This window comes from Periplaneta americana, chromosome 15, assembly GCF_040183065.1.
Source record: "Periplaneta americana isolate PAMFEO1 chromosome 15, P.americana_PAMFEO1_priV1, whole genome shotgun sequence".
Classification (NCBI taxonomy): Eukaryota; Metazoa; Arthropoda; class Insecta; order Blattodea; family Blattidae; genus Periplaneta; species Periplaneta americana.
In genome coordinates this window covers 120,333,369-120,361,251 of record NC_091131.1, presented here as the reverse complement: position 1 = coordinate 120,361,251, position 27,883 = coordinate 120,333,369, and the positions used below count along the sequence as shown (strand labels likewise).

Here is a 27,883-nt window from a genome sequence, read left to right as displayed (position 1 = left end):
AATTGAAATATATATTACGAGTTTATAGGTGAAACTAGATCTTTATTTATAAAACCAACATTTTACTAGTACGGAATATATGGCCCTTACAAGGATGAAAGAATAGAAGTCAAAGATGAATTCTGTAAAAATTTGGATGTTGATGATGATGATGTAAGTAAAGTAGGAAAAATTTGAGAATTGATAATTAGGGGAGATTTGAATGATTGTGTAAGCAAAGAATAATAATTCAGTAATTGAGACCTTTGATAAATTGTACATAATGATAATGGAGACAGATTGATTGAACTGCATAGGGAAAATTACTTAAAATATCTAATGGCTTCTTCCAACATTGTAGATATTTCCAGATATAACTGACACGACAACAGAAGTCAGATATTGACTATAATGTTACAAGGCAACTTAATATATCCAGGTGCCAGACGTCATAGCATATAGGAGGCTCAGATCGCTATATAATCATTTTAAAAATGCTACGAAAAGAAAGAAAGAAGTCAGAAGAAAAGAATGAAACACAAGAGTCTAGATACAACCTACAGCAACTTAAAACTAAAAGTACACACAGTCTCTTGTTAGAATGGATTGAATTAATATTTGTTGGGAACAAACATGTATAAAAATATTAATGAAGTTCATAATTTTATAAAAAGATGTATAGGTACATGAAAAAAGCAAAAGAAATGTTGGAAGAAAGTTCATATAATAAAAAGGACTGGTGGTGGACATTAGATCTGCAGGAGGAAGTAAAGCAAAAGGAACAGCTATACTTTAAATGGATGAATACTAAGCTAGTTGCCAAAAAGATACAATTTAAATAAAAACAGCAAAGGTATGACGAATGGTAAACCAAGCCAAAATGAAATGTGGCAAAGTAAATGTGCTGAAATAAATAGCTACATAGATGGATCACAGTCATCAGATAAATTTAAGAACAACCAATACAAAACTCGGCAAGATATGTTAATCTCAGAACAATAAACAGAGGAACATTGTAGAAGTTACTAACAAAGTCCTGGCAGAAATATAAGAAAGAAGTTCTTCTTTTAAATAGTGTAGTAGAAGGAGAAATGGGCCAGGTTGACTCAGTTGGTATAGCGCTGTCCTTCTATGCCCGAGGTTGCGGGTTCGATTCTGGGCCAGGTTGATGGCATTTAAGTGTGCTTAAATGCGACAAGCTCATGTCAGTAGATATATTGGCATGTAAAAGAACTCCTGCGAAACAAAATTCTGGCACACTGGCGACGATATAACTTTGGCAGTTGCAAGCATCATTAAATAAAACATAACATTTAACATTTAGAAGAAGAACCAGTAGAAATAACAAAAGAAGTAAAAATAGTCGTTAAAAAACTAATAAATGGAAACACAGCTAGACTAAGGGCATTGCACTGAAACTAATAAAATCAAACATTGAAGAGCTTTATTATTTGAATAATTTCGAGGGAAAAATTGTTCCGGAGCCAGGTATCGAACCCGGGACCTTTGGTTTAACGTACCAAAGCTCTACCAACTGAGCTACCTGGGAACTCTACCAGACACCGATCCAATTTTTCCCTCTATATCCACAAACTCAAAGTGGGCTGACAACCGTCAAGCAACCAACGTTGTGTGCACACTAACTCTGTGTGACTTAAATTGTGGTTTTCTGTTAACGAACAGTGACGTGTATTATGCAAATCGTTAACAGAAAATCACAATTTAAGTCACACAGAGTTAGTGTGCACTCAACGTTGGTTGCTTGATGGTTGTCAGCCCACTTTGAGGTCTGTGGATATAGAGGGGAAAAATTGGATCGGTGTCTGGTAGAGTTCCCGGGTAGCTCAGTTGTTAGAGCATTGGTACATTAAACCAAAGGTCCCGGGTTCGATACCTGGCCCCAGAACAATTTTTCCTTCGAAATTATTCAAATCAACTTTGCAGGGAGTTATACCTGAAAGCTTGATTTGCATAATACACATCACTGTTCGTTAACAGAAAAACACAATTTAAGTCACACAGAGTTAGTGTGCACTCAATGTTGGTTGCTTGACGGTTGTCAGCCCACTTTGAGGTCTGTGGATATAGAGGGGAAAAATTGGATCGGTGTCTGGTAGAGTTCCTGGGTAGCTCAGTTGGTAGAGCATTGGTACGTTAAACCAAAGGTCCTGGGTTCGATACCTGGCCCCAGAACAATTTTTCCCTCGAAATTATTCAAATCAACTTTACAGGGAGTTATACCTGAAAGCTTGATTTGCAGCTTTATTATTTAATCACGAAACCCTTCAATAAATGTCTTAGTGAAGGAAACGCCCTGGAGGAATAGCTAAAATTTTATATATTGTCAATACGTATACATAAAAAGATATAGAAAAATTGATTTTAACAATTATCATTTTATCTCAGTCCTCATTTCACTGAAATTAAAAATGAATGTCAGGATATAGAAAAATAGAGTGAATTTCGAGGAGAAATATCATGTATACATAATTTAACCTGGCCTCTACTAAAGACTGGTAACACTAGTCGACAAAAATGAACTTTTTTTCTTTCACAAGAAGTAAAATAACATTTTCTAGAAGAATATTTCGTGCTGAATTCAAATATAATTTCAGTTTTTCCCCATCGGGCAGGAGTTTTTTGATATATTCATTTGAATTTTTATAATATTCTAAAAAAATCTGTAACTAGCTATCTAACTCAACATTATAACTACTCATTCTGACTTACCTAACAAGTGGTAGATAGTGATTTTTGGGCATATTTTGCATCTGGACCGTCTCTCTTCTTGGTCCAACATTAGTCAGCCAGCATATTGGAACTCCACTTGCCTTGGTACCTCTTTTCCATAGTAGAAATTTGCTGATGAAAATGCTCACCATGCTCATCGCTGACAGCTCCAAGATTTTCGGGGAAGAAGTCCAAGTGAGAAACCAAGAAGTGAATTTTTAAAGACATGTTGCATCCCATAGCTTTATAAGAATGCAGAAGATCAGTCACTATGTCACGATAGTTTTCTGCTTTATGGTTTCCAAGAAAATTGAAACTTAACTTTTGAAAGACTGCCAGGCTGCTTTCTCCAGTGGATGTAACAGTCCTTCGAAATGATCATCACCCATTAATGACCGGATTTGTGGTCCTATAAAAATTCCTTCTTTCAGTTTAGCATCACTGACTTTGGGGAATTTCGATTTCAAGTACAAGAATCCATCAGACTGTTTATCCATAGCTTTGACAAAATTTTTCATTACTCCTAACTTAATATGCAATGGAGGTAACAATATTTTTTCAGGATCCACTAAAGGGACATATGACACATTTTTCTGGCCAGGGATATGAGATTCACGTTTAGGCCATGATTTTGTAACATAGTGAGACTTCCTATCTCTGCTGTCCCAGAGGCACAAAAAACAGCAAAATTTGGTGAACCCAAGTTGCAAACCAAGCAATAAAGCAATGACCTTTAAATCACCACAGATATACCATTCATATTTTCCATATTGTATTTTCTGTAGAATTACTTTCATATTTTGATATATCTCTTTCATATCAGCGGCATGCGCTACAGGTATTGGTGGAAGTTTATTGCCAATATGTAGCAGCACAGCCTTCAAACTAACTTTAGACGAATCTATGAATATTCGCCACTCATCTGGCCGGTGTTGAAGCCCAAGAATTTCCATAACTGAACAAATATCATTACAGAACACAATACCATTTTCTTCAGAGAAGCAGTCCTTGAAATCACTATGGCGGCCATGATAACTACATATTCTTACGTCTTTTTGGAGTAGATTCCACCCTTTGAGTCTGGAAGTTAAACCTTCAGCTTGCTGTTTAGACAGATTTAAATCCCGAATCAGGTCATTAAGGTCTTTCTGATTGGGAAAGTATGGTTCTGATGAACAGGTATTGGCTTCAAATGTAGGATCATTTTTATTTTCATCTGAAGCATTTTCAGTTTCAGTTAGGTCAGAATCAGAGTTATTACCTAAGGTCATATCGGCATATACTGGTACAGGGAACTGTTCATTGTGTAAGACAGGTCTTATTGCAGATTTCAAATTAGGATACTTAACTGTATGTATTGTTTTAGATGTGATTCCTGTAATATTTGTCAAACAGAAATAACAATCACTTAAATGATCCTTCGGTTCCCTCCAAATCATAGGAATTGCAAATGGCATACGATCTGTACCCTTTTTCCATCCAGTCAGCAATCTAACACACGAAACACAGCATGTATTTGGGGCCCAGCTCTTATCAAAATCACCAGCCTGACAGCCAAAGTAAAGTGGGGTCAAATGTCGCCTCTGAGACTTGAAGGTCAGCTCACCACAAATATAGCAGAAACTGTCTACATGATTTACACACTTTCTTGGCATGATGAACAACACTAAGCACTAAAACACTACATACACAATACACTTCCGAAAAGAAAGGAAGGAACTATTTCACTACTGAACAAACTCACGGCCAGCTCGATACTGACACATCACAATGCCAGATGAACAGGTCTGAGCATGTCCAAACATGAATGAACCTGAATGGTGCTTCAGCATAATATTACAAATCATTTCCTTAAATACAGCTTGAATAAAATCGCTACATATGAGGTAACGGTTCCTATGACAGGTCAAAGAAAATGCTAAAATCTGATTTTAAAAAGTAGCTGTCACAAAAAAACTGTGCCTGATGGAAAAATTCTGACTACATATCTGAATTCAGTATGAAAAACTGCACTAGAATCACTAATCAGATTTCTTGTGAAGAAAATCTTGTCGACCAGTGAATTGATAAAAAGAAAGCTACAGGAAAGACCTTCACTTAGTTTTTTTATAAAATATCTACAAAAGTGATATGGTAGTGTTTCAGTGGGGAAAAAAAAAAAAAAAAAAATTGAGACATTAGATGAGTCAGGAATAAATTACATACGGTATGGTTCCAGCTATAAAAGTGTAACCTCATAGTGAAAGTAACAGTGGGAAAAGCAATAACATAAGGTTTTTATGAAAGCAATGTATGGACTGTCGTCTTGTTTAATTAGAATATATTTAATAATAATAATTTATTTATTTAATCTGGCAGAGCTAAGGCCAGTAGGCCTTCTCTTCCGCCCAGCCAGACTCTAATTCTAATTGAATACAATTGCTTACATAGCTATTACATTAATATCTAGATCATAAAACAACATGAAAGTAAATAATGAAAGTTGGATAAGTAATGTTAGTGTGACAATAATGAAACATTGGTAAGAAATAGTTATTATAATAATAATAATAATAATAATAATAATAATAATAATAATAATAATAATCATGAGATAATTTACATATTTATCTGTGATATATATATATATAAAACCATTAAACATTGAGAAGCCTGAAACAGCTATTATTGTTAACAAGAATTGTTAGAAAAATATTTTGTCAGCCTATTCTTAAATTGGTTTGATGTTTGACAGTCCCTGACATTACTCAGTATGGAATTCCAAAGTCGAGGAACAGCCACAGTGAAAGAAGATGAATATGAGGATATTCGGTGGGAGGGAATGGATAATATTGAGGAGTGTTGTGATCATGTGTATAGGTTATGATGGGTGGATAAATTTTGAAAACAAGACGCAAGATAGACAGGAGTTGAGAAATGCAAGATGTGAAAGAGAAGGGAAAGACAGTGGATTTTCCTACAATCTTCTAGATGGAGCCAGGACAACATTTCGAGGGATGGTGTTACGTGATCAGACGTCTCTCTGAAATTATGGAGGAAGAAATGCCAAAGAATCATATTTAATAACACCACTTCAATTTCACTTCGACTTGACTTCCTGAAATCAGAAGTTAGATCATGTAATGTAAAGTGCCAGATCCTTGTTCAGAGACAGTACTTATGTTTCCTTTGAAAAAGTCAAATTTAGGTAAGAAACAATTGAACTTTGTGTTCGACATCATAATGTGTGTGTGCATATGAAAAGGAACCAGTTGTGGGTTATTGAGTTATTGGAGGAGGCATAAGATGGGGGCATGTGTTATAAACTGGAGATAGCAGTGATTGTGTTGATAATTATTTATTTTTATTATTATTATTATTATTATTATTATTTTATTCTGACATAATTAGGAACATTAAATGTAGATGTTTGAGATGGGCAGGGCATGTAGCACGTATGGGCGAATCCAGAAATGCATGTAGAGTATTAGTTGGGAGGCCGGAGGGAAAAAGACCTTTGGGGAGGCCGAGACGTAAATGGGAGGATAATATTAAAATGGATTTGACGGAGGTGGGATATGATGATAGAGACTGGATTAATCTTGCACAGGGTAGGGACCGATGGCAGACTTATGTCAGGGTGGCAATGAACCTGCGGGTTCCTTAAAAGCCATTTGTAAGTTATTATTATTATTATTATTTTTCGTTGTGGAAAGTCATTGAGACTATTTCTAGAAACAGTATTGTTATTAAAAAATATAATGATGTGTGAGGGAATTCTGCTATACAATATCAGCAGAATTATTTCTTACTCAACAGCTTTGCAGATCACATCTCTTCATTAACACACTGATGTTACTTTTCAAGCAATAACATAAAACTCCAATTCACAGTACCAGAACAATCACAGAAATTAGAAACGTGATGAAGATGCTAAACAGAGTAGAACAAAAACTTGTACATCAATGGATATCAGTCACATTAGACATTACTACTGAGTGAGGGAAAATTGATCCAGAATGAAGATACCATTAGTACCTACAAAATATCTTGTAAAGACAATATCAGACACAAATAGAAAAATTTTGAAGTGGAAAAATACCTAGATAAATGTCATAAGAAACAGTAGTAATGAAGGTGACACATGCTTTCCTATATATTTGATGCATTTTGCAATAGTTCACTGTTTTATCATGTTACCACTCATATGCTCCTTTGCAGTTTATTTTCTTGAACCATGATTTGCAAACCACATGGAAGTGGAGTAATTCATGAAACATCCAAATGAGAGAATAAAACTTCGATTTCTGCATTGCACATAAATGGCATTTTTGTAACCCCAAAAGTAAGGTATTTGATATCATTTATAATTTATATGGTTTACTCAGGTATGTGTAATTCATTTTGTATAAATTCCTAAAATGTAGCTTTATATATATTGTAATTGCTTTAAATATTACTATTCTATTTACGAAAACGAGTACTTAAAATGAAAAGAAATATTGAATGGTATTACTAGTTTTAATGAAATTCTAAGTACATTACTGTACTCGTATGTTAAGCAACCATTAATAATACTTTGAAAATAGACTGCTGAAAGGCAAAAACAATATTTTTTATGGACATTTGCCTATGGATACATAACTGATCAGCAGCATGTGAACGAGGCCAATTCTTTCACAAACTGTGGATTCCGCATGGTTCTGCTGGGATTTTAAATTATATGGCTAGAAGTGAACACAGATTTTGGAAGTGAATTTGTTACTTCGTCAATAAAAAAGTAAAATTTTTGCAGCAAAACAAGGTCCTTTTATTTTACTGTATTTCTGTAATGACTAGGGTTGAGTTTTTTACATAGTAATTCGTGTATGGATCTTTAAGGCATGAAATATTTGAATAATTTCAAGAGTATCGAACCTGGACTTTTGGTTGAGCGTGCCAACACACTACCAACAAAGCCACCCAGGAACTGTAACCGACACCAGCTCAATTTTTCCCTTTATATCCACATACTTCAAGTGGGCTGACAAAATGTCAGAACTGAGTGGAATATTTGTTTGAAGTTTTTAGTTGGAGGCATAATTTTGTAATTATATTTTTTTCCAGAATTTTTTTCTTTTCTTTATTCCCATAATAGCTAAAAGTATATTCATTTTACAACGCAATTTATTTAGTTACCTTTAAGCACAAAGTAATTTTGAGGTTCCTATTGACTGCATATAAATGGTAGAGTTATTCAGATTAAAAACTGTATGTCTTACATGAACATCACTACACCCTAAGAGGAAACCAGCATAACTACAGAGTGGAAGCAATATAATTGTGCAGATTTTAAAAGCTTATTCGTTCGATAGAGCACAACAGAAAATTCTAATACAGTACTATACTAGTCCCAAATGAATATTTTTCTCAGAAAAAAATAATTTTCCCCAAACTATTAACACTGTTTTATTCGGCAAGTATTATCCATACAATTCTGATTTTTACCCTTATTAGAGAAACTGATAGGAATGATTTACAGTTTTTAAATAAGATGGATGATTTTCTAGCAAATTAAATAAAATGATTAACACATACCATTATTTTCCTGTCGTTAGGAAGTCTGGCAACCATGCTGCAGTGACCAAGGAAGGAATGCTGCTATTCAGAGCGCATGTGTATATTCGTACATGAATCAGTGATGCACTGTTGCCACACTACGCAGACTTTCAGCCTAATTTTCTAACTATACACTTAATTACAAATGCATAATAGGTTTTTTTATTTATTTTAATGTACTGTATTCTGTTGCCCTCTTCATTCTGCACAGTTGCATCACTTCCACTCTGTATAAACAAAGAACATCTATCAAAGTTTGAAAGTTTATCCTAAGATTAATAACTGACAGTTTGAAATTGATTTGTAAGAAGGTTAAGTGGAATAAATAAAACCACAAACTTAATGACACCGTAAAAGAACAAAAACAATATTAATTGCTTTATCATTCTACACGATATATGATTACTGTGCTTATCTCTGGACACAAATATTGCTAATTCAAACCCATTTAAGGATGATGGATATTTAGGTGAAAAAATTGATAGTGTGGTTTTGTAGGTTTGTCTCCATGTTGTAGATTAACTTAATGCGAAAGTTTCCTTTTCATAAATAAAGACAAAATTCTATATTCTTTTCTCAGTTTTTGATAACAGAAGTTTCAGAACGATTTCAGAATACCTCTAAGTACCGGTACTTACGTTGTTATTGCATTATTTAATTATTTTTGGTGCAAAGAATGTCTATTTTATGTATTTATTTTACCCTTGTACAATCGAAAGAAGAAAAAAAACAAATACACCGAAAATATATGAATGTCATAATGCGGTTAAGGTTGATGTCAGTATCAAATTCAGTAGATTACTACAAACTTTAGTGCTGTTCTTGTCAAACCTGATAAAAAGAGAATTATCACCATAGATACAGTCATTCTTTCCTTAATTTTTAGTAGGACCATCAATAAATGTTGCATTAATATACTGAATTAGACAAAGGAAGCTTTTAATAGAAAATGGAATATTTTCTGCGGACCTCTGGGAATAGAACTACAGGAGAGGCTAGTGAAGAACTTCGTGTGGATGTGACATTGTATGGGACAGAAACATGACATTATGATGAAATGAAGGGAAGCGATTAGAAGCATTGAAATGTGGATATGGAGAAGAATGGATCATGTGAAATGGACAGATAGAATAAGAAATGAAGCTTTGTTGAGAGAGTGGGTGAAGAAAGAATGATGCTGAAGCTGATCAGGAAGACAGAAAGAAATTGGTTGGGTCACTGGCTGAGAAGAAACTGCCTATTGAAGGATGCACTGGAAGGAATGGTGAATGGGAAAAGAGTTCGAGGCAGAAGAAGATATCAGATGATAGACGACATTAAAATATATGGGTCATATGCAGAGACTAAGAGGAAGGCAGAAAAATTTGAGAAAGCTGAGTTTGCAATTAAAGACCTGCCCTTGGGCAGAACACTATGTATACTAAATTAGATCATTATCTCACCCTTAACAGCAATGTGGCATTCATCTTTTCCTCCCTCCCTCCCCCCTATACTCTTCAAATGTTTTTAATTACTTTTAAGTGGCACAGTCTTTGTATATAAGTACTTATGCGGTATTCTCAAGTGTAATGGAAATTGTATACCAGTTGCGGAGTACTTTGATAGAGTATAGTAGAAACGTTCATTCTCACTGGTTGCGTTTTTCACTATGTAGTGACACTCACCAGTATGAGGTAAGCAAATTTAAAATGAGTCTGAATTAAGCCGAGACAGATTAATACTTGTCATATACTGGGCATTGGAAAGCAACTGTTGTTAACTGGTGAATAACTTAGAATAGAAAACATGTAGTTTTCTAATGCCAGGCATTTGACAATAAAGTCATTTGACCTCTTGCACTCCAATATTTTTCAAAGATATTGTCATGGTCAGCCACTGAAGCACAGATTTTGTGGTGTTCTGAATCCATTTGAATAGAAAACATATAAACATGAATTTATCGTTATAATGCTTATATGATGTTCTTCAGGTTTTCAATGAGCCTGTGATCTTCCTGGGAGCAGATGTAACACATCCTCCTGCTGGTGACAACAAGAAACCATCAATAGCAGCAGTTGTAGGTTCAATGGATGCTCACCCATCTCGTTATGCTGCTACTGTGAGAGTTCAGCAACACCGGCAGGAGATCATCCAAGAACTCAGCAGTATGGTTAGGTAAATAACTGAGATATTTGAATTTTGCACTTACACCTAACTTCAACATAACCTTATAAAATTGGTACTGCTCTCAACATACACAAAACTGACAAACTTAAATCTGCACTTATGTAAGACATTTTCGACATGCATCAAGTTTGCAGGCATGGACAATGTCTGTGCAAAAGATTTGGGAAGAAAATTAATTTCTATATGCTAGAATACTACTAGATCTTAAGTGTGAGTAGATCGTAATTTATTTAATACAGCATTGTAAGCTTGGTGTACACGGTGGAATCTCATTCACATGTTTTTCTAGAGAGCAAAGGACTTTCAAACATTATAAACGGGAAAATATATTAAATTTTTAGCATGTATTTAGTGGAAATGAGGCTTCCATAAATAGACGTCCAATATAGGAAAATGCAGTAATGAGGAATATACTCAGTTCTTTGGTGTAACCTGCCATAATGAGTCCAAAAGAGTAGATGACTTTTCAGGTCTTACCTATTTGTCTTGATGGAACCTGCATGTATTTCTGAAATGTAGGGGATGTGAAGTTTCAGGACATGGTAGAATACCCAAGTCTATTTTGTAGTGCAGTTATGTTTCTCACATATTTATTCTTAGATGATAAACGAATACATACTAAAGGTAATATAAGACTTGATAATGTTAAACCTTTTATGAAAACTTTTTCTTTCTTATTATAGACAATCGTACATAGTACAATAAACATTTTTTTCAATTTTTCAGAGAACTGTTGATCATGTTTTACAAGAGTACAGGAGGTTACAAACCCCATCGAATAATTTTATACAGAGATGGAGTGTCTGAAGGACAGTTCCTGCATGTAAGTATATGTAATACAATTTTCATATTCACCAGATATACACACATAGTAGTTCTTTAACTTCTTTTCTTCTTTTGTACTTTCCTCTCTTTTCTCTTTCCCTCCCTCACTCTTGAATTATATTATAGATCAGGATAGATGCAGGCCTCATTGTTCAGTCACCCTCAGTTCCTTACCCTATTTGCTTTTCAGTTGTCTTACTTTCATATCACCCTTTGTATTCAGGTTCATTTTTACATGACCTTCCATCAGATTTTTCTTCTATAATAAAATTATTCTTTTTTTAAACTCATTGATAAATGAGTGATGATTATGTCCTGCTCAGGTAATATAAACCCATCTGCATTGCATATTTCCTCCACTTCCATCATCTGTCTCTTATCATTCAGTTTCCATTTACAAAATGGTATTCTTCACACTGTCTGACCATATTTGGAGTTATCTATCAGAACCCAAACAGTGATTTTTATGGCCATCATGATGAGATGATAGATATAGAGACAGTGAGGATGACTTTGATAAACAGTAGTCAAGATTATAATGTGACATACAGGCAATGTGCCAAAAACCATTCCTTTGGTAAGTTAAACACAAGGTCCGTCTATGCTTATCTATTTGGGACAATTAACTATATATTTTGTTTAATGAATATCTAACATTTTCGATTCAACTGAGTCATCTTCAGAAACTGTGCCAATGAATACATAAGTACATCTGTTTAAATATAATGTACATGTGTGTGTGATCCCACATCTTCCAAGACATTAAGTCCATTGAAAGCATGTCCATGTGACTTACGTCTTCTGATATTTTTGTCCACTTTCATTTATGTCCACATTTTATGTGCGTTCATTTTTTGGGTCCATGATTGTTATGTCCACATTTTATGTGCGTCCATTTTTTGGTTCCATGACTGTTATGTCCAGTTTTATTTAAGTCCACTTTCATTTATGTCCACTTTTATTTAATACTACATCAATAGTATTCTTAGCTTCCTGTTTCATTGTTCATCAAAACTATAGAAACGGCTACCCTCTTTCACCTATAGAATATATTGAGCCACAGCCATGGATAAAGCAAAATTGATCCAGTCTAAAAAACGAAAACATTTGCTATTGTATAAAAGGTTTTGTTATCATTCATACAGCAGTAATGGGCAAAAGAGATACTGGAGATGTGAAAAGAGAGAGTTGTTTAATGCAAGATGTTGCACAAACAGGAATGTGAAGAATGGCATACAAATCTTTTAAAGAAGGTAATCGTACGCATATCACAAACCCGGCCGAAAATCGCGTTAAGGAAATAATCGCTTGAATGAAACCCAGGGCTGAAAGTCACCCAAACAAACCACCTCAAGGTATTGTTTATTCAAGAACTATCTGAAATAGAAGATGATGTTACTACCCGATAGAATGGCAATGATACAGATGGTGAATAGGAAATAGAATGTTGGACGTCCATTTTTCCCAAGAGATTTACATGATTGTGTGTTCTTGGATCCGTATGATAAAACTTTGGGAGGAGCACAATTTTTACAGTTTATTCCAGATTAAATGATCCAGGTAGAGTTGTAATATTCTTTACAGATGAAGCGCTTTTGCATCTAACTAGAAATGACATCATCTATGCTGACAGTACTTTTAAGTCTGTTCCAACCATTTTTTGTATCAGTTATACACAATTTATGGTATTGTACGAGTACAAGTGTTTCCCTTAGTCTATTGTCTCTGCACAAGAAAAGATGAACAATCTTACCGAATTATATTTCACAACCTTAAATGGAAAGCTGGAGAAAGTAACCTGAATTTAGCACCATCTTCGATTCTTATGGACTTTGAGTTGACTGCAATAAATGCTGCAGCAGCTGAGTTTCCTCATGCTGCCATCAAAGGGTGTCTTTTTTCACTTTTGCCAATCTATCAGGAGAAATGTTGTTAGCCTGGGCTTGAAAAATGCATATACTGATCGACAAGATAACTGTATAAGAAATGACATTCAACAACTGTCAATTGAGGGGCTGGGTGCAAGAAGGGCATTTTAGAGGATATGCCCTTTTTGAGAAAAACCCATCATTGTGTTCTCTGATCTGTTATGCATATGATCACCAAGTTGTAGTTCAATACTATGATCGTAGAGTTCAGGAGTGCCCAAAATGTAAAGGTATACATAGATCACATAATTACTGTTTGAATTTTCAACATCAATTTTCTCAAAACTTGCATTTGAGAGAAGTGCCTTTCTTGCACCCAACCCCTCAATTCCTTTTGTACCACTTTAAGATGTTCAGGCTGTTTTTGATAGCACAACTGCTTTCAGAAACACATCATCACATGTCACGCGTCGGTCTGGAAATTCATGGAATTTATCAAGAAAGACCAAAGGAATAATGAAATTATACGGATCCTTGATCTCCAGAGAACAAGGTGCCGGTGCAGGTGTTATGTGCTGTCTCTCACTTTATAGATCACTTGGATATGAAACAAGTTTTGATGGTGAAATCATTGCAAGAAGTGAATGTCTCAGGAATCTTCTATGCCACATCAATAAATTAAAAAATGCAGTTATATTGTCAGACTCCAAAGCAGCTATTCTATCAATCGTCTCTAAACACACACCATCTCAAACAGCAGAAATAACTAAAATGCTCTCTCAATTAATATCACTCAATAAAAGAATTGTATTCCAATGGATACCATCCCATTGTGGAATCCTGGGAAACGAGAATGCGGATGCTTTAGCAAAGAAGGGTAGCACTGCTACTTACAGACCTGTTACTAAATCTACGTATTACTCTGTGAAGAGATTTATTAAATCTACATACTTAGACTTCAACAAACAAAATTTGATAACACAATCCCAAGGGAAAAAATGGAACTCTCTGCATCAAAATCCACAGTTAATTCCCGATTTACCACGAAGATCGTCTGTAGCTGCATATAGATTGGCAACAGGCCATTATTGTTTGGCTAAACACCTGCATAGAATTGGAATATATCAGTCCCCTAACTGCCCATTGTGCAACTCAAACCAAGAAATGGATTCGGAACACCTCAAAATCTGTGCTTCAGTGGCTGGTCATGATAATATCTTTGAAAAATATTGGAGTGCAAGAGGTCAAATGACTTTGTCACACGCCTGGCATTAGAAAGCAACAACAACAACATAATGTAATTATAATAATCCAATTGCTTGGTGGGCATTTGAATGTGCGACACCCTATTAAAAGATCGTACCTACAAAATTTAAGTTGAGTAGAAGAGATTGTTTGGAATTACAACCACTACAACGAAAAAGGACACATCAGAACTTACCTCAAAGCTATTAGTTTTCATCTTAAGCTGTATGAAGATGAACAGGCAGAAGAGATTGAGTAGGTAACTGAAGTAAATTTGTAAATGGACATATTGTATTGTACAATCATGTAATGGACATAAAAATGTGGACATAAAATTTGTGCAATTGGACTAAAATAAAGTGGACATAGTGTAATGGACTTTTATGTAGTGGAGATAATAAAATGGACATTAAAAAAAGGACCTAATGTCTGTGTTTAACTAGAAGTTACTTGTATATATTTTGTTTAATGAATATCTAACGTTTTCGATTCAACTGAGTCATCTTCAGAAACTGTACCAATGAATACATAAGTACATCTGTTTAAATATAATGTACATGTGTGTGTGTGATCCAATGCAATGTGAAACACTAATAAAATTAAACAAAGTGCAAGCATCTGTTGTGAGTCAATACAAATATAAAATTTAAAAACATTGATAAAATATTATGCATGTACAGTAGAGTCTCGTTAATCCGAACTAATTGGGACCAAGACCTATTCGGATTATAAGATTTTCGGATTAACCAAAATATTTCCTATAATGCAATGCATGCTATTCATGAGCGCTGAGAGACAATGGTGGGAGTACCCTGTTGCTATTTTTGGAACCGCAACCAACATGTTCACTTCATTACGACGACAGAATATTACTGATTTTATGAGCATGACAGATGTGTAAATTATGTACAGAAAACACCCATTGTTGTAAGTAACCTTGAATGTGCTATTTTCATAATTTTTTTAAGTAAAAGAAATTGAGTGAATTTATACATTTTTTTTTTTTCTTTTTGCTACTTTGTACTATTACAATAAATTTGGTTTTTTCTTAAAATAATTTTGTTCGGATTAACTGGATTTTCGAATTAGCGTAGTTCGGATTAACGAGACTCTACTGTATAAGCTGTTATGTAAGTAAAATATTAAAATGAAGTACAAACTGTGATGTGTTCCATAGTCTATGACAGAGCGTGGAAATTCATAGGACTCCAGTATAGCTGCTTGTACGAAGATTAAGCACAACTGCAATATTAAACACTGTATGAGAAATATATGTAGTTGTCATATGGATAAACAAACAAATCTCATTTAGTCAGGTCAAAATGCACAAATTTAGAAGTTACAAGATACATTGATACAATGTATTATGTTTTGAATTTTTATGGAATTATTAAGTGGTGTATAATTACAATATGATGGTTACGTGGGCTGAAGTAGAAATCTTGTTACAAGTCTTTGCAAAGCAAAGTGTGGACGTGGGCGCACGAAGCAGTTACTGTCTTGAATCTGAAATATATATGTATGAAACTAATATAAGGCAAACTGAATTAGAAATGTAAGATGGTTCAATGATGTATCAGAAATGTAAATCAAACTTACAAAATGAACGTCATGGCGATGATTCTGATGTCTTCGTTGGATAGATGGCAACTGTTAGGAGCACCTCGTTTACAGATTTTAAGTGACAGCAGAAGGTAGAAGGAGGGGAAAGTTGGTTATAGGCTGATTGGGAAGCACTTGAATTGTGTGCATTCATATTAAAGAAAGGGTTTCGTAAGTTAGGAACTTGTTCATTTAAGAGCAATACACCTGAATTATAAACCCCAGTGATATGAAACTCCTCGGCGGCATTGATGCAAGAGCTATATATTCGAATCCTCGTGCTTTTTTCGTCATTCAAATCTTTCGAATCCTAACCGAAAAAACTGTTAAAACTTTGGAAGTGGCCTATTATAGTTTTAATTTCCTTGACATTTTTGAAAGATTGACGTTCAGTAGAATGCCACATTGTTTTCATTATGCCATCTAGCGGAATCTTCCAGAACTTTCTAGTAATCAGAGAAACAAAACTAACTCTCAATAGATCTGGAGGTTTCTAGCAACAGTAGCAACTCATGCCAGAGTATACAAATGCTTCTTTGAGAACATGACTCAAGTTGTCTACCAATTACACAAATTTATTGCTACTCAGTCTACAGCTTACTATTTCTAGTTCTACTCAGCTCTCCACAGTGTCTTACTTGCACATACTTTCAGTCTACATTCGGCATTATCTAAACGAAATTTTTGTCTCACTACGAGGCCTGTCTAAAATGTATCCGACCTTAAATTTTCCCGCGCAAAGTAGTGATTCTAAGGCGGCGCCACTGTGTACAGTGGAAGGAGGAACCGTAATGCGCATGCTTGAATTTTTTCACCGCATTCGCTTGTGCCAGTCACTGGCTGGTGGTCGCCAAGTAAGGTGCTGTTCTAAGTGTTTGTCGGATTTAGTTTTCTCGCAAGATGACTGAACGAATTGAGCAAAGATACTGCATCAAATTTTGTCAAAAGCTTGGTGATTCTCAAAGTCAAACAATTCGTAAGATTCAGCAGGTGTTTGGGGAAGATGCGATGGGTGTAACACAAATTAAGGAGTGGTTCAACCGATTCAAAGATGGCCGCACATCAGCGGAGAGTGAGCAGCGTTGTGGCAGGCCCCAAACTGCTCGGAGTGCAGCTGTTGTTGAGAGGGTGCGAAATTTGGTGATGGCAGATCGTCGTTTGACCGTGCGGGAGATTGCCGAAGAGGTTGGAGTGAGTAAAGATTCTGCACATGCAATTTTGCGTGATGATTTGAACATGAACCGAGTGGCTGCGAAATTCATGCCCAAGTTGTTGTCCCCAGAACAAAAAGACCTCCGTCGTGACGTTGCACAGGACCTTCTGGACACCACCAACACTGATCCCGGGTTTCTGAACACCGTGATAACTGGAGATGAGTCATGGGTGTACGGGTATGACCCAGAAACAAAAAGACAGTCGTCGCAATGGAAGCATCCCGAGTCTCCAAGGCCAAAGAAAGCGCGGCAGGTGCGAAGCAAAATCAAGGTGATGCTGACTGTTTTCTTTGATGTCCATGGAATTGTGCATCATGAATACGCACCGGAAGGACAAACGGTGACAAAGGAGTACTATCACGATGTTCTCCGGCGACTCCGTGATGCAGTTCGGCACAAAAGACCAGACATGTGGACGGCGAACAACTGGCACTTGCATCACGACAACGCCCCCGCACATTCATCCCAATTGATCCACACTTTCTTGGCCAAACATGGAATTACAACCGTTCGCCAACCTCCCTACTCTCCAGACCTGGCTCCTTGCGACTTCTGGTTGTTTCCAAAATTGAAGACACCACTGAAAGGATCCCGTTTTGAGAGTAGAGAAGAGATAATGCGGAACGCGATGACGGAGCTGAACACCATTCCAAAAGAGGACTTCCAGAGGTGTTTCCGGCAGTGAAAGGATCGGTGGGCTAAGTGTGTGCAAGCACAAGGGGCCTACTTTGAAGGGGATTAGGGTCCCAACCCCGTCAGGTATTTGAAATATTTTTTCTGGCTAAAGGTCGGATACTTTTTAGACAGGCCTCGTATGGTTCTCATGCTCCTATATAGTTTTTATCGCTAACCACAGTATTTACACATACTTAGGAGCGATTTGTGCTTGTCACACAACTACTGCATCTCCTATAACCTGCAACTAATGTCAATTTGTAATATGACATCATTTCAAGCATCTTCAAAAATATCTTGAACTATTTCCAATTTTCAGGTAGTGAATATTATGCGAATTACAATGTGTGTTCTGCAAAAATATCCAGAGGAAAGGGGTAGTATACTACTTCTGTAGTGTGAAAACATTTGAAAGTCAATCATTTATCCAGATCTCAAGAACTGGAGGATGAAAGTTCACGATCCCATTTTTGATCCCAGCTTCATTCTTAAGTCCTTTGCTTGAATTCACTCCCCATTCGAAGACTTTGATGATCCATCTGTTATTGGAAGTCCTGCATCAGTTTTTACTGATTCTTTTATGAACAAAGAATCCTGTTCCTAATTGATGATTATTGTTTCCTTTCCCATAATATGTAATCTCCTATTTGCAATGTACCATTCCTATCTAACCTAACCTCCTGTACTCCCACAAAGTCTATTCTATATCTAGCTAGTTCTTTTGCTCGTAATGTTACCCCTCCTATTCTATATAGACTTGGTACTGTTCTTAATTAATGATGATACCATCTGCCAGCAGTGAGCAGAGTTACAGTTCGTCTCCTGAAGAAGAAATAAATGCTTACTTAGCAGAATCACTGCTTCCATCAACTGCAAACTACTTTAAATACTGAAAGGGCAACAAAAAATGTTAAAATTTGAGGAAACACTCCCAAAAGTTCTTAATCATACCACCATCGACAATAATGTCAGAAAGACTATTAAAGTACATCAGATATCTAGCTGATAAAAAAACGAAGTAGACCCAGATCAAGTCCGAATGCTAATGTTTTTAAATAAAAATCTCTATGAAAGATTCTGATCTTTTAGATTGCTCTGAAAGAGTTCAGTGTTTGTTTTAAATAAAAATCTCTGTGAAATATTCTGATCTTTTATATTGCTCTGAAAGAGTTCAGTGTTTGTTTTAAATAAAAATCTCCATTAAAAGTTTCTGATTTTTTTTTAGATTGCTCTGAAAGGGTTCAGTATTCAGTGTTTTTATTAACTCCAAAATAAACGCTTTTTTATTTTTCTTAATTTTCTGGAAAGAATTTAGGTCTAATGTTGCTTATTTAATGTTTATCTGCATTAAATCTTGAAGTAATTCTCCCCTGCCCCCTGTACACTTGCTTTAATTTAAAAAGATTTTTGAACTTTTCTTATTAAAGAAAAATATGAAAAATGTTCTTTGTCAAATTACGTTGAGAAAATGGAAATGAACCTCAAAACTCAAGAGTTCATTTACAAAATTTCATTTGTCTCCCCTTAATAATATGAATAAATATGGGTATATATTTTTTTAACCGTACTCTTAAATGTATCTTTAATTGAATATAGATTCCAAATTTCGCTTAAATTAAAAACTTTTAATTTCAAGTTGAAGCTTTTCTTTTATTTTTATTTTTATTATTATTATTATTATTATTATTATTATTATTATTATGTGAACGATTCAAGAATGAGAACCTTTTCAGATTCGAGAAAATTTAGGATTTGCCCCACAACTAAATAAAAGTTAATAATTTTTATAGTAAAAATGAATATTGTATCATATACATCATTCCTGGTTGAATTGATTTATAGATACTGAATATGAATAAAATTACTGTAGTCTATTAATTTAAGAAAAAATATATCCATATGGAATTCTGAAAACAATTATTTTGGTAACAACAATGCTGAAAACGTGTAATTTCGTGAAAATGTGAAATAGATTCTTTTGCAGATGTTGTATATCATAAATTGTTCGTCTTTTGGTTTAATGATTGTAAAGTATGGTATGTATCAACTTGGCATGAAATACAATAATTTCTTTTTAATGAAAACCATTCTCGTTATTATTGGCATTTGAAATTTTCAGTATAATGCAAAATTGATTAGTTTTATAATTGTAATGTATCATTGCATTACAAAGAAGAACTCGTGCATAGTTTATGTACACTGTAATATATGCTGTAATATTTTGGTTTTGACAGGTTTTACAACATGAATTGACAGCAATCAGAGAAGCGTGTATCAAGTTAGAAGGAGACTACAAACCAGGCATCACATTCATTGTAGTACAGAAAAGACATCACACAAGGTTTGGAAAATGTTCACTCTCAATTCACTGTATATAGGAAACTCTTAAATTTTGAAAACAGTTGTAGAGGTAACTATAAAAAGTCTTCAAACTATGAAATTGACTATGTGCAGGCTTTGTAGTTACTCCGGACACTTCCATTGAAGGTTACATTATTGACCCAGCTCCAACCAGCAGGTTTGAAAGCCATCAATTCCAGCCTTGCACTTCTAAGTGCATCAGGAAAAGCATAGCATTTATATATCTACCATTCCATATTAGAGAGAAAAATATGAACTAGAAGATGCAGAGGTAGTGGGTCTACTAAGTCCCTTCGGATGAGCATGCAGTTCACTACAGTAAACCTCCGTGCGCTGCTTTCGTTAACTTCATAATACAAGGTGCTGATTTGGGATACCTCACAGCATGCTTGGCGTGGAGCAGTGGTTAAGCTACTTAACTTCTATGCAAACAGCTTGAGTCGAATCTCTGTAGTGGATTTTTTTTTTTTTTTAACACAGTGTAATATAGTCAAATAATTTTGCTTATGTTACTTCATGTTACACAGTTACAAAATTGGTAAAAATTTGTGGTTATAATTCCAGAAAATCAGAATTTATTTTGTCATCAGAATTATAGCTTTTCTTCTTGTTTGCAATTACTATGTTTAGGCCCTGATGATCATGGATTTAGGTTAGTATAATAATCATATTCCCTGTAGCACAACTTGCAAATTAATTATTGCCAGTTATTTAACTGTCAACATATTTACGGAATGTTCCTTAGGCAAAAGAGTGTAAAGCAGCAGGGATTAATAAAATAATTAACACAGCATTTTAATATCTCCAAAGCATGCATGGTGTGGAGCAGTGGTTAAGCTACTTAACTTCTATGCAGGCAGTTTTTACAACTCGTTTTAGTGTAATATAGTCAAAAAATTTTGCTTATGTTACTTCATGTTACTTACACATAATTACAAAATTGGTGAAAATTTGTGATTATAATTCCAGGAAATCAGGATTTTTTTTTTGTCATCAGAATTATGGTTTTCCTTTTTGTTTACAATTACTATGTTTAGGCCCTGAAGATCATAGATTTAGATTAGTATAATAATCATATTCCCTGTAGCACAACTTGCAAATTAATTATTGCCAATTATTTAACCATCAACATATTTACTGAATGTTCCTTAGTCAATAGAGTATAAAGCAGCAGAGATTAATAGAATAATTAACACAACATTTTAGTATGAAAGCCCCTAATTGTCGTCTTTAGTGTTGCTTCCATCTAGCGTCAAAAGTTTCTGTTAACACGAAAAAAATAAAGTGAAAAATATTCTAAGAGTAAAAAATGACGGAAACCTGTTATATTTTCACTGATGCATTTAAAAGGCAAAACAAAGTTTAGTAGCTCCATGAAGATTTGAACTTGCAACCTCACGAACACTTAGCTAATGCACTACCACTACGCTAAGAGTACTACTGCAGTAAGAACGGCATTGTAACAAGCAATGGACATACTCCACTTGCGAACCTGTTATGTATAGTGTTTGTGTTACAGTATTCACTGTTTAAACATTCTGAACAATCTGTCTGCTTTAAATCTCGTATATGAATTATTTTCTCGGAAGATTTTAGTGATAAATATAGCAAGGGTCACATGAGAACAGTTCCTAAACAACAAATATTGTCGTCTTGTCAGTGTTTCCAACTGTTACTAGATATCATCATATGAAGTAAAATCACGATCCTACATACTGAATGACTTATTTACTTACCATACTTTACCCTATATTCCAATTCTATGCAGATGCTTGGCCGAACAGTCATGGCCTGTTGCCAATCTAAATGCAGCTACAGACGATTTGCATGATAAATCGGGAATCAACTGTGGATTATGATGCAGAGACTTCCATTTTTTCCCCTTGAGATTGTGTTTTCAAATTTTGTTCGTTGAAGTCTAAGTATGTAGATTTAATAAACCTTTTCACATACAACAACATACTTTATCATTATTTTGGAAGGTTATTCTAAATAATTCAATAATTTGTAACATTTTCGTAGGCAGACTAACGAGAAAGGGATCAGCATGTTAGGCATTTTGTCTGGCAATATGAAAATCATTGGTTTGACTAAACAATTGATTCACGAGACCTAACTTAAAAATGTATTTTGTTTGACCACATGAAATTATTATTACTAACTCCGAAAACCGAATATCACCATGAAATGTATGCTTAGGAATACTTACTCCTTATAATTTTGCTATTCTAGTTATAATTCCTGTCTCCGTGAGCATAATTCCTTCTTCATTATCTTCTTTCGATTAACTCTGAAAGAACAGAACACCAGTAGGGGAAATTATCCCCACTTTCACGCACGTTTTATGCTTTCTTGGTGGAGTCGCTGGCATACTTTTTCCTCATTTTGACATTATTGTAATAAAAATGTAAACACGAAAGAAATTCACTTGCATTATCACACTCAAGTATGTTATATTTATTTACACTTACCTGGCTATAGTTTTGAATTATAACCACAACGCAACACATAAAATAACTATTATGTATTAATATTATACTGATATTAATTATTTAGTATGTTCAAATTTCACTAGCTTCCAGTAACCGGTTCAGAAATCTAGTACATGGAACTCCAGTCTGTCCCAGCTGCCAACAGTAAGTTGGCAAAATAAAATTCAACCTGCAAACTAGAAAATCACCACAATCCAATAGCATATAAAGACATTACAAAAACAACCCTTGTCAAAATTGCTATTTTTCAGAAGAACAATAAAAATAAATAGAACAACGTGTCAGCTTTTTCCATACAACTGGTGTTTATCCTTATGACTATTTCACCTGACATGAGTCGTTTTTGGAGTCTATAAACATTTGAAATAGTAGCAAATGTGCCCTTAACTCAATTTCATAAAAAATGACTAGGGCTATTTTTGTAATGTCTTCATATGTAGTAATGGGGGAAAAATTGTTAGGTTTCACCCTTAGGGTATGAAGTAAACTGACTCAGATTATAGTTGTGTTTCCCATTATAATTACTACAAGAATATACGCAATCTTTCGAACAAAGCTTGGCTGTCCCGAGCGCTCACGGAAATACCCGATTCAAACTTAGTCTCTCAGATGCCGGCCAGTTTCATTTTGACCAAGTGTACTTAGTATGCTTTGTCTATGGGCAACTTCGAAATTTGAGGAAGCTTATAAAAATTAAAAATTAGAGTTGATCTAAGACATTAATTTTAACATAGAAAGGCCATGTTCGCCAACATCTTCCAGTGCTCATGATCAGTGTCAAAGAGGTCTGTGTAGCATCTGACAATAGGCAACAGAAATCTCTATCAAGAAATTAAGGCACGTTTCCTATGATTTTCGTGAACTAATGATTTGACAACTATCAACTTCACTTTCTGATTATAGTTAATTTATAAGAAATATTGTGATACTTGTTGTTACAAATGGCTTTATTGGAACTTAATCCTTTACATATCTGGCACCTTACTACATAATAAATTACAGATTAAGAACACAAGTCAGGTAGAAATTAAAAGAAATAAGATAGAGATTCGTAGTATTACATATTACCTATACTGAGTTTACAAATTATAAAATTATTTTAATTACATACAACAACTCGGTAAAGACAAGAAATCAAGTACAAATTGATACAAATGGAATAAATACATTTTCATAATGTTACATTATTTTACATAGTCTATGTTACAAATTGTTAATACTATATACAATTTCTAGCATCCCAATATAATTAACAAATGTTACCTAGACTTTGGAAGCATATATCTAAACCAGAGCACGCTAGGAGGTAGTTTGAATTCATTGTAGCATCAGTATTGCAAATAGGGCATCCATCTGATTGGAGTATGCTATTCTATTCAAGTGTGCAGCCAGGTAGTCATGACCTATTGTTAGTCTGAAGTGAGCCACCACTTCTTTTTTTCGTTTATTACTTAGTGATTTTCATCTATCTTGTATGTTTTCTCATCTTTTCCCTTTTGATTTATTTACTGATTCTGTTTGATGATATTGTGATACTAAGAAGAGTCGATTTCAAAATTTTTACGAAAATGATTATTTTCATCATCCATGATGCCGAAGAAATGGTTTGTGGCATGCTGTGTGGCCATCTGTCTTTTTATTTGTATTTTCTCTTAAACTGTCAATCTCATCCATAGTTACACAGTGAAATATCAATACAGTGGAACCTCGATGCATCGTTCTCGTTATCGGCGTTTTCCCGCCTTTTCGTCCTTTTTTCTTTTGTCCTGAAAGCAGTCTCATATGAATAATGCTATTTTTTCCCGGTTTCATCATTCCTCGAACTATCGTTTTATTGCATCAACCATTGAGAAATCAGATTTTGCAAAAGTGGAATTCGATTCATATATATCCCTCAAGACGAAATAAATCTTAACATATTTCGTCTATTAGATGTTGATAATTGAGCAGTATATATATATATATATATATATATATATATATATATATAATTTCAACTGGTAATGAAAATTTCGGGAAAACGGCTGAACGGATTTTAATGAGTGACCCCTCATTTTCATGCCTGGCATCCCAAGTTTTTCGGAAAAGTAGTAGTTTTCAGTGAAATGTCAATTTTCCTACATAATTTTCCTATTTTCCAAAATCCATCTGTTGTCAGTTTTGAGAACTAATTTTATGAATCACGGCCGACTTGATTGAATTTCAGAACAAAACACACACTACAATAAACAATAGGCTATTACACGAAGGCCATGACCTGCAGGATTGCTGACATATTTAGAGCTCAATTCAATTTGTTATTAAAAACTGATTCTGTAGTGTATAATTTTCTGAGTGCAACTGTGTATTGGATATTCAAATCTACGAAACTTGAGGTGGTTTGATGACATTATTACCATTAGAAATTAAATATTATTGTAGTTAATAGCATGATGCGTCTATTCTTCATTAATGGTACATAATATTGATGCTATATTGATGACATGAAAGTGAAACATTTTGAGGTTATGTAAGTAAATGTAGAGAATATCTTAATTTAGATCTTCATTTCTATAATTTACTGAGTGATTGCTGTATATAACTACAAAAATTAAGTAAGATAATAATATTGTTATTAAAAATCAAATATTTTTATACTTATTAAACCAGTGGAGTTGGGTCTTTTTCATATACTTAATGGCGGTGTGGTGTAGATATTGATATGTGTCATTGTCTTCAGTATTGGCTTGAGAGAGCGCAAAAATTACAGTTCCTAAGGAAAGATAAAAAGGTATTACTTACTGATAAAATAAGAGGCCTAGAAAATTTTGTAGTCTCCAGATCATTTCAGCAAGATCTCTTAGTAAGATAAAATGATTTTACGCTCTACATTTCAAGTTCTACATGCAGCAGCTATACGAAAATGGTATTGTTCGAAAGCTTAGCAAACCTGACAATTTTTTAACTTTTGCGTACAATCCACAATGACCTGAAATAGCTACTGCTATCGTCCTGACATTGATACTTGCGTTTTCGCGTTGAAAGTCAAAAACTGAAGTTGGATAGGTTCAAGAAAAAGTATTTGGCCTAAAAAAATCCATTGAGAGGGAGTATGTTTCATTATTATGGAAGGAAATAACTATCAAAAAGACAAGTATTCTTCATTGAAAATAAATCTGAAAAATTTTTATTTGAACGTCTAACGAACTTAGTTTGCAGCAGCATTTGCTGCACAAGCCACTAGTAATATAATATATATATATATAATTTGAACTGGTAATGGAAATTACGGGAAAATGGCTGAATGGATTTTAATAAATGATCCCCTCATTTTGAAGCTTGGAACCCAAAGTTTTTCAGAAAAATAGTAGTTTTCAGTGAAATGTCAATTTTCTTACATCATTTTCCTATTTTCCAAAATCCATCTTTCGTCAGTTTTGAGAACTAATTAATTGCATTTCAGAATAACACACACTACAATAAACAATAGACTATTACAAGAAGGCCATGACCTACAGGATTGCTGACAGAGTTCAGATGGCTCAGATTCTTTCACATCATAATGTCAATATGTCTATCTTCATTTGTGTAATTTTTTGACAATGTATAAAAATAATTTACAGGTCTGATTCTCTGGTCTGTAGTTTTCCGAGTACAGCTGTGTATGTTGTTGTTGTTGTCTAGTGCCTTGCATCTGGCAATGAAGCCATGAGCAGTCGTGCTTTCCAATACTTTTGAACTGTAGTTTCTTCTGATCTTAATGCTTCACAGGTCTTCAAGTGATCTTCATTCATTTCTGCTGGGTCGTTACACAGGACACATTGGTGAAGCTGAGATACCTATTCTGTAGAGATGACTTGCAAGACAGTCATGATTTGTCAATAGTCTGAAGGCTGCAACTGCTGTTTTCCTTGGTCTCTGGGGGATTATATCTGGGTTGGAAAGTAGTGTAATCCATTTTTTTGTCTTTAGCATTTGATTCTATTTCTGGGGGTTTAAGTCGGCTGATGTAACTGCCACATTGTAAAAACTGGTGCCTGTTAAGAAAACAGTTACATGAAAGCCACAACATACATGAGTACAGCTGTGTATTGGATATTAAGAACTACAAAACTTAAGAATGTTTGATGACATTATTATCATTAAAAATGAAATATTATTATAGTTAATGCAACACACTGATGATATGAAAGTGAAACCTTTTGGGGCTTTAAGTAAGTAGACACAGAGAAAGAATATTTTATATTAGATCTTCATTTCTATAATTAACTGAGTAACGGGGGGGGGGGGTGTGTGTGTGTGTGTGTGTGTGTGTGTGTGTGTGTGTGTGTGTGTGTGTGTGTGTGTGTGTGTGTGTGTGTGTGTGTGTGTGTGTGTGTGTGTGTGTGTGTGTGTGTGTGTGTGTGTGTGTGTGTGTGTGTGTGTGTGTGTGTGTGTGTGTGTGTGTGTGTGTGTGTGTGTGTGTGTGTGTGTGTGTGTGTGTGTGTGTGTGTGTGTGTGTGTGTGTGTGTGTGTGTGTGTGTGTGTGTGTGTGTGTGTGTGTGTGTGTGTGTGTGTGTGTGTGTGTGTGTGTGTGTGTGTGTGTGTGTGTGTGTGTGTGTGTGTGTGTGTGTGTGTGTGTGTGTGTGTGTGTGTGTGTGTGTGTGTGTGTGTGTGTGTGTGTGTGTGTGTGTGTGTGTGTGTGTGTGTGTGTGTGTGTGTGTGTGTGTGTGTGTGTGTGTGTGTGTGTGTGTGTGTGTGTGTGTGTGTGTGTGTGTGTGTGTGTGTGTGTGTGTGTGTGTGTGTGTGTGTGTGTGTGTGTGTGTGTGTGTGTGTGTGTGTGTGTGTGTGTGTGTGTGTGTGTGTGTGTGTGTGTGTGTGTGTGTGTGTGTGTGTGTGTGTGTGTGTGTGTGTGTGTGTGTGTGTGTGTGTGTGTGTGTGTGTGTGTGTGTGTGTGTGTGTGTGTGTGTGTGTGTGTGTGTGTGTGTGTGTGTGTGTGTGTGTGTGTGTGTGTGTGTGTGTGTGTGTGTGTGTGTGTGTGTGTGTGTGTGTGTGTGTGTGTGTGTGTGTGTGTGTGTGTGTGTGTGTGTGTGTGTGTGTGTGTGTGTGTGTGTGTGTGTGTGTGTGTGTGTGTGTGTGTGTGTGTGTGTGTGTGTGTGTGTGTGTGTGTGTGTGTGTGTGTGTGTGTGTG

At 35.0% G+C, this 27,883-nt stretch overlaps 2 protein-coding genes across 5 annotated transcripts in view; both read left to right on the top strand.

The window, feature by feature from the left end:
- The window catches only part of Rpn13 (regulatory particle non-ATPase 13), a 625,061-nt gene that overhangs the window by 232,012 nt on the left and 365,166 nt on the right, over positions 1–27,883 (top strand). The window lies entirely within an intron of this gene.
- Positions 1–27,883, top strand: part of AGO1 (protein argonaute-2) — a 235,727-nt gene that overhangs the window by 168,076 nt on the left and 39,768 nt on the right. For all 4 annotated transcript variants that reach the window (XM_069848071.1, XM_069848073.1, XM_069848074.1 and 1 more), the window contains 3 exons: positions 10,256–10,440; positions 11,179–11,275; positions 20,116–20,222. In XM_069848071.1, coding sequence (XP_069704172.1) covers positions 10,256–10,440; positions 11,179–11,275; positions 20,116–20,222 — 389 coding nt within the window. The remainder of the gene's footprint in view (positions 1–10,255; positions 10,441–11,178; positions 11,276–20,115; positions 20,223–27,883) is intronic.